The 15,214-nt window shown below is 50.0% G+C and overlaps 5 protein-coding genes across 5 annotated transcripts; 2 read left to right on the forward strand and 3 right to left on the reverse strand.

Moving 5' to 3' along the window:
* Window positions 1-766: 766 nt before the first annotated feature.
* N7468_010043 (uncharacterized protein) lies at window positions 767-1,639 on the reverse strand (the record flags this gene model as incomplete). The annotated part of the gene is made up of 2 exons (XM_058479338.1): window positions 767-1,171; window positions 1,334-1,639. 2 exons carry the CDS (start codon window positions 1,637-1,639, stop codon window positions 767-769), a joined length of 711 nt encoding a protein of 236 aa, XP_058325906.1.
* Window positions 1,640-3,362: 1,723 nt separating this feature from the next.
* On the reverse strand, window positions 3,363-6,283 carry N7468_010044 (uncharacterized protein; the record flags this gene model as incomplete). The annotated part of the gene is made up of 6 exons (XM_058479339.1): window positions 3,363-3,394; window positions 3,761-3,823; window positions 4,846-4,911; window positions 5,675-5,740; window positions 5,984-6,046; window positions 6,268-6,283. The coding sequence occupies 6 exons, from the start codon at window positions 6,281-6,283 to the stop codon at window positions 3,363-3,365; spliced, it is 306 nt and encodes a 101-aa protein (XP_058325907.1).
* A 3,955-nt stretch (window positions 6,284-10,238) lies between these two features.
* hcsA (homocitrate synthase) lies at window positions 10,239-11,902 on the forward strand (the record flags this gene model as incomplete). Its single annotated transcript, XM_058479340.1, has 6 exons — window positions 10,239-10,296; window positions 10,359-10,594; window positions 10,663-10,743; window positions 10,817-10,884; window positions 10,946-11,047; window positions 11,077-11,902. 6 exons carry the CDS (start codon window positions 10,239-10,241, stop codon window positions 11,900-11,902), a joined length of 1,371 nt encoding a protein of 456 aa, XP_058325908.1.
* A 556-nt stretch (window positions 11,903-12,458) lies between these two features.
* Window positions 12,459-14,362, forward strand: N7468_010046 (sphinganine-1-phosphate aldolase DPL1; the record flags this gene model as incomplete). Its single annotated transcript, XM_058479341.1, has 4 exons — window positions 12,459-12,553; window positions 12,631-13,108; window positions 13,163-13,296; window positions 13,351-14,362. The coding sequence occupies 4 exons, from the start codon at window positions 12,459-12,461 to the stop codon at window positions 14,360-14,362; spliced, it is 1,719 nt and encodes a 572-aa protein (XP_058325909.1).
* A 500-nt stretch (window positions 14,363-14,862) lies between these two features.
* On the reverse strand, window positions 14,863-15,159 carry N7468_010047 (mitochondrial 54S ribosomal protein uL30m; the record flags this gene model as incomplete). The annotated part of the gene is made up of 1 exon (XM_058479342.1): window positions 14,863-15,159. The coding sequence occupies one exon, from the start codon at window positions 15,157-15,159 to the stop codon at window positions 14,863-14,865; it is 297 nt and encodes a 98-aa protein (XP_058325910.1).
* Between the last annotated feature and the right edge of the window lie 55 nt (window positions 15,160-15,214).

Consider the following 15,214-nt stretch of genomic DNA (forward strand, 5'->3'; position numbering starts at 1 on the left):
ATCGTGGCTTGTCATTTCGATGGCCGTTTCTGCGGGCCTCGACCGCCTAGAGGCCGGATCGAGCCTGGCAAGATCTATGCGATCCATGCAACCATGTCTAGCGGTGCTTGTCACGAAACAATTGCATGACCCACTAAATGCACCATGGGAGTTTCTGCTAGGTCTAACATGATTACTAGTAGCCTATTTGGTCACTGAGAATCTGTCACCAAGAAGTACATATCTTATAACCCGGGGTACGGTCGTATAGCAAGCTGCTCGCCGTTACTGCGTCACCAATCACCTCTATCAGAAAAACACACCAGTGCTTTATAGAATGAAAGACCGTAATAGTACGGTCTGGCTTGTCAGTACTCTTCAGGGCACTGCGCAGCTGAGACTAGTAAGAAATGCCAATTTTATCATTTGCACATGTATGATAGGGATCGGGTTCTGGCCCAAGGAGCTTTTATTGGAAAAGATTAAAAGGAACTAGCATAATAAAACAAGCAAAGACCAAGCCAAGCCTCTCAAAAAAATATCAAAGGGTCCATGGAGAGCATTTCGAATGCGCTGACCAAACCCGAATAACCTTAGAACTTCATATGTACAACCTGAAAGCATGAGTTAGCCAGCCATGCCGCGCTTTTAGTTGGCACTTCCACCAGCGGGAGCAGCAGCGCGCTGGCCCGATCCCTGCAGGTTGTTCATACGGCGGCCCCTGGCAAATCACCCAAGTTAGCGACGGACTTCAATGAAAATTCGCAAAAAAAAAAAAACTAGCTACTCACATGATGGTACGACTGAAGAAGCTGATGCCGATCATGAACATCCAGCTAGGAATGGCACCAATACCGTAGATGAAGTATCCGAATGGAATGTTGAGGTTATAGCGAGCAAGGATTCCATCGGTTGGGTGGAGGAAACCCTCATAAGGGGCGCTGTCCTCGTACTTCTTCTCAGAGTGGATCTTGAACAGATCCTGAGCAGTGACGGTGGTGGTGTTCATGTACGTGATGTGCAAATCAGTAGGAAGGCGTTCTTCCCCTTCTGGCTGGGCCTTGGGCACCTTGAAGTAGTAGACGGAGGGCGAGCCGGCGGACCAGGCTGAGCAGAGAATGCGTTCCTCCTCGCAGTTCAGCAGACCAAGGTTTGGAGAGGTCGGATCGGCAGAGAAAAGGATGACCGATTCCTATGTTCCCATGGGTTAGTAAGGGGTGGTTTTTCCGGATATTCAAAGGGCACGACAGGCCGACACGAGATGCGATGCTTTGCGACGCGTCGCGATGCGACACACTTATACGCAGGCAAGATGGTGGAGAATGCAAAACAATGCGCGAAAGCTGCAACTCACATTGAAAGCCTTCTCGGGATGCTCGCAGCGACCGAAGCAGGTTTTGTTGCCACCAGTCACGAAGATCAGCCAGTCCTGGGGCTCGGGAGCTGGGGTCAACAGGGACTGCCAGTTGTCCAGCTTAACCGGCGTGACCCGCTTCTCAGAAACCTTTTCGGCGAGCTTGACGATCGGCTCTGCGGGCACCGCAGTTGGCACGAACGACTTGGCCTTGTTGAACCATCCCTGCACACGGTCCGCGAGGGGGACCTGTTCCTGTGCCAGGGCAAGGGCAGGGAGGAGGGCGACAAGCGATGTGAAATGCATGGCTGTTCAGGTTAGTTGAGATGCTCTGTAGAGGGAGGCAGGGACTACCCACCTGGGGGGATAATTGACACAGGCCCGAGGGATAGGAGGAGGAAGGTCGAGTAGCTGCGGGTAGACGACATCTGGCCTGAGCGCCCGGACCAACCAGAAGCGCGTAATTGGCACGCGGGGACGGGACGATCTGACATGATGTGCATTTCCAAGTTCAAAATATCACCTTCCAAATATTCCCTGGCAAAACCCAACACAGAATGTAAATGTAACAGCGCGTAGTACCTGAATGGATTGATCTCCCCATTGCAGGCGTCCATTGCTGTTCAGGTGACAACGACCCGGTGCAGTGCTAGGTCTGAAACCTATTGCACCATGGTCGGAGTCATCTATTGATCTAGTCCAGTGAAATCCAGAAAGAAGGAAAAAGCTTCGATCCAGCGGATTTCTTGAGGTTCCCAAAGACGTAGGTTCGATTCTGTGGTGGTCCCCAGGACACTTGAATACTGTGACTACGAGCCATATTGTAAGCAACTTGAAGAAAAAGACAAGTCTTAAGCTCCAAGGGCTTGAATGTAACAGCGCTGTAGAGCTTGAAACGGATTAATCTCCCGTAACAAGCAAGTGTAGTACCAGCAGACTGTTCATCGGGCAGAAGACCCGGTGCAAAAAAACTGCCGCAGGGTCTAAGCCGTCAATTGATCGGAATCTGCGTCTCTCCCGCAAGAAGTAGGGTTGGTTCTTGCGGGTGGCCATGACACTGGTAGACCTGCCAGTATCATGGAGAGATATCAGAAATCTTTATTTAGAACAGATCAACCCTATAATAAGTAATCAGTCCTGCTTTGCATCTGGTAGAGATCATGTGTAAAATAGCTCTAAAGCGAGTATTTCCGCGGTCTCAAACATCGATTGACCTAGTTCCGAGAAGAATCTGGAATAGATGGCTCAGCTCGTCCAGGTGCTTATAGACAGCAGTTGGCCTTGGCAACCAAGCATAGATGTATGACAAGACACTCCTTCCCAGTGCCAAATTGAAAATAGAGATCGATAATGAACCTGGCTCTTGTTAATAGAGTAAGCGACCAAGGGGGAAAGGGGAGACTTATCTGGGAGATTTGAGAGAGCAAGCGTCTGAGAACTGTAGAGGACTAGAAGGTTGGTCACTCATGAAGGCAGTTCTGAAAGATACCAGGAGAAGTGGCTGAAGGTCTCCTGGCCGTTGAATCAACGATGATTTTGGCGTATACAAAGGGAAGATGTGGACATAAAGTCTGACAATACTCCGCTGCCAGTGTTAGCAATAGGAATCGACAACAAACCTGGTTTCTTTCCAGTTGTTAGCAGAGTATGATCAAAGGGGAAATGGGCAACTTATCGAAACGTATCGATGAATCGACACAAAGTAGTAAGAGACCAGGGACCCGACAACCCGAGAGTCGGAGAGCCTGACAACCCGACAACCCGACAACCTGACAACAGTGCCAATCTGGAAAGTTCAACTAACTAATAAATGTAGTCCTGATCAAAAACCAGAAGAAGCAGGTAGTATTCTTCTGGCGTTGTATCAATCGAGGACAGTTGATCATGGCGCACGCGAAGGAAAACATGTTGACCGAAAGTCGAACACTACTTTCCCGGCACCAGCAATAGGAGTTTGAATTGACCACGTCTGCTTCTTCTTTTCAATAGGGTAAGTAATCAAAGGGAAAGTGGACACTTATCTATCACATCAAAAAGCAAGCTGTTGTGAACTGCATAGCCCTAGAAGGTTGACATATACGGTTGACAACCATAGCAGTAAAGGCGACGAACGTAGTAGCGATCTAACATTGTCAGCAAGCAAGAGAGAAAGTGCCATACCTACCATGCACTCGATCTCCGTGTAGGAAAAGCGGCGAACGGGGGACGATCTAAAATTGTCAGCAAGCGAGAAGGGGGAGGGCCATACTTACCATGCACTCGGCCCCGGCGGAGGGGAAGAGGCGAACAGGGTGACGATCTAACATTGTCAGCGAAGCGAGAGGGGAGGGCTATACTTATCATGCACTCGGTTCCAGCGAAGGGAAAGCGGCGAGGAGGGCAACGACCTAATACCGTCAGCCAAAGCAGAGTAGGGGAAGGGCATACCTGTAAACTGTGTATCAAAAGATACACGAGCGCCGCGGCGCTTAATGTAGTCCCGAGAAGATCCTGAAAGAAGTGGGTTCGATTCTTCCAGGGTATAAGAGGACATTTAATTTTGGCACACACAAAAGAAAGATGTTGACTGAAATCAAACACCTGCTTCCTCGGCGCCGATAAGTGCACACAACGACGATCTAACATTGTCAGCCAATAAGAGAGGGAAGGGCCATACTTTACCATGCACTCGATATCGGCGAAAGGAAAGTGGCGAACGAGACGATCTAACACTGTCAGCGAAGCGAGAGGGGAGGACCATACCTACCATGCACTCGATATCGGCGAAAGGAAAGTGGCGAACGAGACGGTCTAACGTTGTTAGCCAGCGAGAGGGGAGGACCATACCTACCATGCACTCGATATCGGCGAATAGAAAGCGACGAACGAGACGATCTAACATTGTCAGCAGGCGAGAGGGGGAAGGGACTATACCTGGAAGCCATGTATCATAAGATACAAAATAAACCCCGTAGTCTAAAATCGTCAGCATATCAAAAAATAGGGGAAACGTACCCGATAATAGGCCGCACGCAAGGGAAGATGTTGGGTCATAGAGCCAGACACTGCTCCCCTGGCGCCGGCGAAGGTAAAATGTATGTCCCTATAGGAACCTGAAAGAAATGGGCTCGGTTCTTCCAGGACACGATAGGACAGTTGGTCTTGGCGCACACAAAAGGAAACATGTTGACCGAGAGTCGAACTCTGTTCCCTCGGCGCCGACAGTGAAAAGAACTAACCAGCAGTAAGATGTTCCATCGCATGATCAAGGAAGAGGGTATTTACCTTTTAGTACTTCACTCATCTCGCCCAAGAAAAAGTTCTATGGATACATCTCTTGGATGCACCCATAGGAAATATGTTGACTCGAGCCGGACATCTCTCTGTCGGAGCAGTAACAATGATGATCTAACAATGTCAGCAAGCGAGAGGGGGGAGGGCCATACTTATCATGCACTCGGTCCCGGCGAAGGGAAAGCGGCAAACGAGACGGTCTAACATTGTTAGCAAGCAAAAGGCTAGATGGATCATACCTGTAAACTGTGTATCAGAAGATACACAACGAGTGCCGCGGCGCTCAATGTAGTCCTGAGAAGATCCTGAAAGAAGTGGATTCGATTCTTCCAGGGTATAAGAGGACAATTGATCTTGGCGCACGTAAAAGGAAGATGTTGACTAAAGTCGAACATTGTTTTCCTCGGCGCCGATAAATGCGCACAGCGATGATCTAATATTGTCAGCTAGCGAGAGGGGAGGGCTATACTTATCATGAACTCGATATCGACGAAGGAAAACGACAGAAAGGGCGACGATCTAACATTGTCAGCGAAGAGAGAGGGGAAGGTGATACCTACCATGCACTCGATCTTGGTGTAGGACAAGCGGCGAACGGGGCGACGATCTAACATTGTCAGCGAAGCGAGAAGGGAGGGGCCATACCTGTAGACTGCGTATCAGAAGATACACTTCTGATACGCAGCAAGCGCCGCAGCGCTGAATGTAGTCCTAGAAAATCCTGGAAGAAGTGGATTCGATTCTTCCAGGTCATAAGAGGACAGTTGATCTTGGCGCACACAAAAGGAAGATATTGACTGAAATCAAACACTGCTTCCTCGGCGCCGATAAGTGCACACAACGACGATCTAACATTGTCAGCCAATAAGAGGGGGAAGGGCCATACTTTACCATGTACTCGGTTTTGCGGAGGGGAAGCGGCGAGTAGGGAGACGATCTAAAATTGTCAACGAAAGCGAATTGGGAGAGAGACCAACCTGTTATAAGCTTGTTGATTGTGTCGGGAAAGCAGTAAGCAGGGCGACGACCTAATACTGTCAGCAAAAGCGGAGTAGAGGACAGACATACCTGCAAATTGTGTATCTGAAAATACACAACGAGCGCCGCGGCGGTCAATGTAGTCCTGAGGAGATCCTGAAAGAAGTGGGTTCGATTCTTCCAGGACATAAAAGGACATTTAATCTTGGCGCACGCAAAAGGAAGATGTTGACTGAAATCAAACACTGCTTCCTCGGCGCCGATAAACGCACACAGCGGCGATCTAACACTGTCAGCAAAACAAGAGGGAGGGACCATACCTGTCTTAGTATAGGAAAAGCGGCGAGGAGGGCGACGACCTAACACTGTCAGCCAAAGCAGAGTAGGGGAAGGGCATACCTGTAAACTGTGTATCAAAAGATACACGAGCGCCGCGGCGCTCAATGTAGTCCCGAGAAGATCCTGAAAGAAGTGGGTTCGATTCTTCCAGGGTATAAGAGGACAATTGATCTTGGCGCACGCAATAGGAAGATGTTGAATAAAGTCGAACACTGCTTTCCTCGGCGCCGATACACGAAAAAATGCACACAGCGACAATCACATTGCCAGCGAAGGGGCGGGGAGAGGAGAGAGACTTACCTGAGGTCAAGTCACCTAGACACACGCAAAGGAAAGATATTGACCTAAATAGTCAGACATTGCTTTGCGATGCTGGTGGATGGGAATTGCCAAAAGACGCTTGAAGTCAACATGTACAACGAGCCATTGGAAAAGATAGACAGGGGATAAGAGACGTACATTTTATAAGACCCTGCCGAATGTGGGTGCAAACTCTAAGAAAGCAAATTTGGTGAGCTTGCATTCTGATTATGGCTGAGACCCTTGAAGGATTCTTACCAGCACTGACAAGACATAGTATCGAGAGCAGTCGAAGCCGAGATGCGCGGCTGCGGCCAATCAAAAACCGCGCATCCTTAGTGGGGCAACGGCACGGGCCGTCCCGTCGCCCCCACCTTGAAATATAGCGCACCCTAATGAAATGTTAGCAAATAATGGACCACTGGACCCAGGCATACAATAAAAGAGAACCGACCTTTGGAGCTGGGAGAAACAGCTATGAAGCAGCAAGGATACTTGCAGCGTGTGAAGAATCTTGCATTAGCACTGGGGGATCCATCAGAAAGGTCAAAGAGAGTGGCTCACAGTGACTTCCATGTGGCCGTGAGAATACGTGTGCTGGAACGTGTCAAATCTGTTTTGATGATGGTTTTTACCTAAAAAGGAGATGGAATATTGGAGGGTGAGTAGTGTCATTCCAGGAAACGTGGGCAGAAGCAGGATGAACTTAACTGAAGGGAGCCAAAGGCACTGAGCGTTGGGCCTCAGGACCATGGTCAGCATCAAGAGGAGTCCTCCCTTGATGAAAAAGGGGTACTTCCTTAATGGAAAGTCTAAAAAAGCAGAACAAGAGAGCACACATGAAAGAGAAGTGCCTCGTGTTCTCGTGAGTGATGGACAACATGAAAGTTAGCACAAAAAAGTGACACGTATGAACCTGCCTTCCAAGATGCATTTCACGTAGGACTATCACACCCGGATGCCAATCGCACGTCAGTACTACAAGGAGCCTTGAGAAAGTGAATAGGGGAAGTCTGGGTCTGGAGTTTGTGTGTGTGGTGGAAGAGGAGGAAGAAAGAGGAAAGATTTGGAGGGAGTGAAGATTTAAATACTCAAACAGAATGGGAAAACGTCCACAGATCTCGAGAGCCAATCACGCGATAGCGCGCACACGAGAACTTCCATGAATTTCCGGACACCTTTAGAAGATGAGGGTCACATGGCTGGAATGGAAAAAGCCACTGGGCAAAGGGGAAGGTATAGAATAGTTGATGAGGATATCGGGACACACGTGGCGCGACGCCGGCTTCAATTTTTGCATATTTTTTTGTTGTAAGGATTTATTGGTGTTAGATATAGACTACTTCAAATGCTGAATCGATTATCCTAAAAGGAATGGGGTAGAAAAGCTCTCGAAGCTTGATTATGAGGCCGGAGGGCTAAAAAAAAGTTGGGGATGCGGTAACATGCTAACATACGGCGGATTCTATTAGCACATGTGCTGGCATACCTCAGTGCCTAGTATTTGGACTAGGATTCGGCCATTTGGTAAGTGATCTATTTTGGAAACTGTCACGTCCACTGAAGTTGCTAATATAACGCTTTGGCTTCTTGTGGCCAGTCACCACCAATATGAGCATTTTTTTTCCACCTCTATCTCACTGCAATGACTATCCATCCACTTCTACAATGAAGCTCTACGATTCAATCCGCTATGTCATTCTAGCCTTCCCCGGCACAACTTCCTCTGCAGTCACTTATGGTGAAATCCTGCTAGCAGCGGCCCGGTTTTCAGAGACCATCATTTTCCGCCTCCTATGGTCTGTTTAGGACTTGGACTAACACACATTGCATTGAAGGCCTGCTGGAATCATATTTGACCACGTATTATGCGTCGGACCTTCCTACGTTTCCCTGAGCTGCTCCTCCGGCAGACCTTCTATCGTCGTACCGTTTCCACATGACCTTCAGTCGCGAATCAACTTTGAACCAGCTATTTGCAAACACAAATCTCTACTAAGCCATGAGAAACTATCTGGCACTTTTGGAAATATGAGTCGTCCTCAAAATTCCGGTCCAGGTTCGGGGAAATTACGCCTGTATTTCGAAACCTCATTGTGTTCGTTAATTGCGGTGAGCGAAGAGAGCAGCATGGAAATTGAGTGAGATAAAGAGACTACAGGGAGACCTCCTATATGGTACTGCATAAAGGAGGATATAGGAAAAGTCCCGCTAGGGGACATGAAGCGTGCAATCGCTCTCGATAGGGCTCGCTTGGTCGCGTGACCCCGGAGTACGATGTACCTCAACTCCCCTCGGGCGAAAGGCATGCAAGCTAACATGAACACTGAAAACTTAGACAGAGCCCAAGCTTAATTCGGCCTCCGAGATTTGGCATTTGGAAATGGCCAAATACCAAAGAAATTCCTTACAGCTAATTTCGAACAGGTTTTAAGGCCAGTGCAAAGTGTGTTGAACGTACCAGGATAACCGCTCTATGAGTTCCGTATACCCCGGAATCAAGCATATACAGGATATTTGCTGATTACGAATATGATTTATATGCAGGGCCTCTCCGGTATCAACGGTCCAGGTAGATACCGCACCAATTCAACCGCTGCAACGGAGATGCGTTCAAGCATTAGCTTGTATGTCTTTATAAAGATAAAGTGCTTGCTCCAAGTCCAGCAGTCTAGCTTTGATGCAATAGCCTTTTCAGAACCAAATGAGATACAGATACAAAATTGAGTCCCAGTCCAAAGGTCTTGCGCAGAATTTTTCAATTGGCATACTGAAATATTTTTTAACACCTGAACAATTTAGGCACTGCAATACACATCAACAGATACAATGACTATCCGCCTCAACTCACCTAGGGTACTGCATGGTTCTTAAAGCCCCCATAAATATACACAAGTCTACCAAACCTTGGAAACTTTTTTCACCTACATCAATAATCCAAGTTAGACCAGATGCTGCAACAACACGCCGACTACCGTGATTGCAGCTGTGTTGTTTGGTGTCAGTGTGCACACAAGCGAGTCCAGTCAAAGGCGCACAAGAAGCAAAATGGATTTGACATTACCAACGCCGGTAGTCTATGTTTTCTTGGCAACCAGCATTTTGAACGCTTGTACGAGAGCTAGTTATTTTAGGGCTCGGTGTGAATGACGTCATTGACCATGGCCGGGACTCGGACAGATTCTTCAAGTTCGACAGGGTTTCTACAAGAGCAGTCTACGATAGTCAATCACCTTACACAATCAAATCTGAGTTCTCGACTCTGCTAATCAAGTCTCAAGGTCCAGAATTTTCTCAATAGAACATATTCCATCGGCTTCAAAAGCCAAGCAATCATTTACTAGTCCCGGCCAAATGCCGAGGCCTTGCAATTTCGTCCCATACCAAGAGGCCTCGTTTGTCCAGGTTATCAGGCAGAATTTGAAGTGACAAGACATCCATAACAATGGTGGCTATCGCCCTCTATCTGGGGGGATAAGGAATTTGTGGTTGACGGAAACCGCTTGAGTCAGACCCCGCGCTGGGGGCCGATGTCGGCTTCACCCAGACTAGGCAGATCTACGCTAGTATAAGCAAATTAGGAAACTTTTTTGCTCCCTCGCAGGATCCAAAGGGAATTAGGGGGAAACATTATGCTTTGAGTCTCGATGTGGAATTGATCTTCCACGTACCCATTCATGCGCCAATTGAGTCACAAGCTCAAAGCCAAGGGGAGTCGAGGAGAGGGGAAATATGCGGGCGATGCGCGAACCTCGTCACAGAATCTCCACTTCCGAGCGAATTTTTTTTTTTCGCTTTTTTTTGCCGCCGAGAAAGAGGCATGATTACTACGCAGTACGCACTGGACCACGCACTGGACCACACCGCCCACTCCGCTTTTATGACTCTTACCCTCCATTCTTCCCCTCTAAGCCATAAATTTCGTCTTTGAGTTTCTTCCACTGCTTCAGCCTTTCTGTGTCTTCTATTCTACCCTTGAGAACCTCACTTTCCCCCAATTAAACCTATCCCCATCATGTGTCCTGGCGCCGACCCAGAGCCCAATGGGCATGCCAATGGTGCCAATGGTACCGGTATGGACTCCCCGCTATAGACTTTGGCTGGAAGTTGCAAGTATATTGATCTTCAAGTCCAGACGGCGACCGCGACCACCCCGGCTTCACTGGCATCGAGACCCGCCAGAACCCCCACCCCTCCTCACGGAACCCATACGGCCACAATGTTGGCGTCACCGATTTCCTGAGCAACGTTTCCCGCTTCCAAATCATCGAGAGCACTCTGCGTGAGGGTGAACAATTTGCCAATGCCTTCTTTGATACCGAGAAGAAGATCGAGATCGCGAAGGCTCTAGATGAGTTTGGTGTGGACTACGTGAGTCATCGACCAACAGAGAATGTCAAAGGCTCAAACAAGATGACTGACCATAATTGGCTCCGTAGATTGAGCTTACTAGCCCATGTGCCTCCGAGCAGTCTCGCCAGGACTGTGAAGCTATTTGCAAGCTCGGCCTGAAGGCCAAGGTAAGTCTCGGCCCACGGTGGCGAAGCGGGATTGCGGGCACTGTGTTGTGGATGGCAACTAACAGTACTGCAGATCCTCACCCACATTCGCTGCCACATGGACGATGCTCGTGTTGCCGTTGAGACCGGTGTTGATGGAGTGTGAGTCAAAAGGCATTCTTCAGAACTCATGAGGTGATTTGTGAAACTGACCCGGCCTTAGTGACGTTGTCATCGGTACTTCCTCCTACCTACGTGAGCACTCCCATGGCAAGGATATGACCTACATCAAGAATACTGCCATCGAAGTCATCGAATTCGTCAAGTCCAAGGGATTGAGATCCGGTTCTCTAGCGAGGACTCTTTCCGGTCTGACCTGGTCGACCTTCTCTCCATCTACTCTGCCGTTGACAAGGTCGGAGTGAACCGTGTTGGTATTGCTGACACTGTTGGCTGTGCATCTCCCCGTCAAGTCTACGAGCTCGTCCGTGTGCTTCGTGGTGTTGTTGGCTGTGATATCGAGACCCACTTCCACAATGACACTGGCTGCGCCATTGCCAACGCTTACTGTGCCCTCGAGGCTGGTGCCACCCACATTGATACCTCCGTCCTCGGTATCGGTGAGCGCAATGGCATCACCCCTCTCGGTGGTCTGATGGCCCGCATGATGGTTGCCGACCCTGAATACGTCAAGAGCAAGTACAAGCTCGAGAAGATCAAGGATATCGAGGACTTGGTCGCTGAGGCCGTTGAGGTCAACATTCCCTTCAACAACTACATCACCGGTTTCTGTGCCTTCACTCACAAGGCCGGTATCCACGCCAAGGCTATCTTGAACAACCCCAGCACCTACGAGATCATTAACCCCGCTGACTTCGGCATGACTCGTTACGTGCACTTCGCCTCGCGTCTGACTGGCTGGAACGCCATCAAGTCCCGTGCTCAGCAGCTCAAGCTCGAGATGACAGATGCTCAATACAAGGCTTGTACTGCCAAGGTCAAGGCTCTTGCTGACATCCGTCCCATTGCTGTCGATGATGCTGACAGCATCATCCGTGCTTTCCACCGTAACCTGAAGTCGGGTGAGAACAAGCCACTGATGGATTTGACTGCCGAGGAGCAGGCTCAATTCGCCGCCAAGGAGAAGGAACTCGCTCTGGAAGCCGAGCGCAGCGGTTAGATGCTGCTACAGATATATTTGTTTTCCTTTATTTTGTCTTCAATAGCGTGGGGTGTGCCAGAACGTTCCTGCTGCATCTTGCATAGCGGCATCCCGCTGACGAGATGCTGCAGAATATCTGATGATTTGATGTGATTTACGCGTTTGGGAAATCTTTCCTTTGTTTTCTTTGTTTCCCCCGGTTTTTTAAAAGTGTCTTTTTACTGCACTGGGACCTCGGAAAAGCACGGCTGGAGTGGTCGGAGGGGATCTCTACCTTGTACATAAGCGATGCCGCCCTCACCTGGGGCAGTGGCTCATCAATTCAACAAACGATTCAGAATATGTATCAATGGCTCCCAGCATATCAGAGTATAGACTTGCGTAAATTTAAGGAAATACCCAGTAAAATGAGTCACAGCCAACCCCAGCGTAGACTTTGGCCCACGGGGAGTCATGTGGCAACCTCGGTCCTCGCCGCGTGCAGCGAATCCGGACCCGCGGGCGTGACTTACGCTCACTTCCGCCTTGGGACCTCACCTCTGCATTACTCTATTCCTGAGACCCCCAGGGCAGCATGGGTTCATCCTCCTTTCCTGTAGCCCTGCAGAACAAGCTGGTGGGCTATGGCAGGGCCTCCAGCGCGCATTTGTCTGCCCTGAACATCGACCTGTAAGTACCGAGCGCCGTTCATGACGCAACAGCAACCTTAACCTCCCCATCTCCGCAAACCACTGACTGTCACCAAGAGTCCGAAACATCGTATTCATACTATTCATCCTCCGATACACGCGAAAGACCTTTTACTCGCTCCGCGGCTACGGTGTCTTCGGCAGCCTCCGCAATGTCTACCTTTCCATTCGCCTGTTCTTCTACTCCATTTTCCTCCGCCTCCCCGGTGTGCGCGGCCAGGTTGACAAGCAGGTGACGGAGGCCATCGACGATCTCCAGAAGAAGTTGGTGCAGAGCGGGCCAGATGTGAACCGTTACCTTGAGCTTCCGAAGGAGGGCTGGTCAGCCGACAAGGTCCGGGAGGAGCTTGGCAAGCTTGCGGGTTTGAAGCATACTCGTTGGGAAGATGGACGTGTCAGTGGTGCTGTTTACCATGGTGGTGAGGACCTGTTGAAACTCCAGGCTGAGGCGTTCGGCCAATTTGGCGTTTCCAATCCTATCCACCCTGACGTATTCCCCGGCGTGCGCAAAATGGAGGCTGAGGTTGTCGCAATGGTATGGAATCGATTGCGAATGGTATGATTGATTCAGTGGCTCATAATGATATAGGTCTCGAGCATGTTCAATGCCCCTACCGATGGCGCTGGTGTCACGACTAGTGGTGGCACCGAGTCCATTCTCATGGCTTGCTTGGCTGCCCGGCAAAAGGGTTTCTTGGAACGCGGTATCAAAGAGCCTGAGATGTAAGCTTAAATATACGACAGCGCTACAGAAACATGGTTATTGACATTCTACAGGATCATTCCAGACACAGCCCACGCTGCCTTCATCAAGGCTTGCAACTATTTCAAAATCAAGCTGCACCGAGTCCCATGCCCTGAGCCCGAGTTCAAGGTGGACGTGAACGCCGTTCGCCGTCTCATCAACCCCAACACCGTGCTCCTCGTTGGATCCGCGCCAAACTTCCCTCACGGAATTGTCGACGACATCCCCGCTTTATCTCAGTTGGCCACCAAGTACAAGATACCTCTACACGTGGACTGTTGTCTAGGATCATTTGTTGTCGCCCTTCTCAAGAAGGCCGGCTTCCCCTCTCCCTACGAAGAGGAAGGCGGGTTCGACTTCCGCCAACCAGGCGTAACCAGCATCAGCGTGGACACCCACAAGTACGGCTTCGCGCCCAAGGGCAACTCTGTATTGCTCTACCGCAACAAGTCCTACCGCAGCCATCAGTACTTCATCTACCCCGACTGGTCCGGCGGTGTTTACGCCTCTCCATCCGTGGCAGGCTCTCGACCGGGTGCGCTGATCGCAGGTGCCTGGGCCAGTTTGATGTCCGTCGGCGAGTCGGGCTATATCAACAGCTGTACAGATATCATCAACGCAACCCGCAAGTTCGACTCTGCTATTCGCGGACACCCGCTCATCTCCCTTCACATGGAGGTCGTGGGTAACCCTATGGTCAGCGTGATTGCATTCCGCAGCAAGAACGGCGCCATTGATATCTACGATATCGCCGACGACCTGTCTGGCAAGGGCTGGCACCTTAATGCCCTGCAATCACCTGCTGCTCTGCACTGCGCCTTCACCATCCCCACCGCCAAGGCTGTCGACCAGCTCATCACTGACCTTGTCGAGGTCATCGAGAAGGAGCTCGAGAAGGCAGAGGAGCGCCGCAGACAAGGCAAGTCATATATTCTGCAGCGCGGCGATACATCCGCTCTGTACGGTGTCGCCGGTAGCATTCCTGATAAGAGCGTCGTGAGTCGCCTGGCTGAGGGTTTCCTGGATACCCTGTACAAGGCCTAGGTCCTCGTGGAAATGATTTGACTTTGGTGCGTTCGATTCTGTTGTACATCAGCTAAAATCGCTCTCTATTTTGAACTCTTCGGAACGATCTTGAATTGGCCTTTGCTCGTCAGGTAGAAGTTGCCAGTCTTTGGACAAGCCTGGCTGCTTCGCCTTGGGAGTATTGTACTCTTATGTGTGATTATCGGCGCCTCTACATCTGTCCTAGCAGGCTGGACACGAAAGCCAGAAGCCCTTTATCCTTATTCAATTAATTGAGACTGCACATAATCTTTTTCAAGCATCGGGGGATTTCCCGTATAATACAGTAGGAGGCTTGAAAAAGCAATCCGCAGAAAGCCGTGGGTAGAATACATGACATAAAAAAGCCCGCTCATGCAAAACAAAACATATAAAAATCCAAGCCCTCGGCTCTAGGTCGACACAGCACAACTCGTCGAGGAACCAACTCATGGACAGCTATGTATGGCGATTACGTCCCTTCGCATCCATGCGGCTGTCTACCTTGACAGCTCAGCCCGCTCCTGAGCAGCGGTCTTCTCAATATAGTATCCGGGATCCGGCTTGCGTTCCAAGTGAATCTGCTGCTTGGTGAGGCGCTGCTCCACCTCTTCGACTGTGACAAGCTCCTTCACTTTCATGATGAGACCTGCGGAGGACTGCGACACGGGCTGGAAGACTGTGGCCATGCGCTTCTTCAGGCCAAGGGCGTGGAGAGTGGCTCGCGTGCGTGCTGGGAGACCGATTGCGGAGCGCACGAGTTGGATACGGAAGAATCGCTGGGCGGAGTTGGACATTGTGTAGAATGAGAGGATTCGGATGGAGGAAAGGTTGTGATGGCCGAGAACACGC

The sequence above is a fragment of the Penicillium chermesinum genome (assembly GCF_028974085.1).
Source record: "Penicillium chermesinum strain IBT 19713 chromosome Unknown utg000008l:1.0-1752722.0:1.0-1753981.0, whole genome shotgun sequence".
NCBI lineage: Eukaryota > Fungi > Ascomycota > Eurotiomycetes > Eurotiales > Aspergillaceae > Penicillium > Penicillium chermesinum.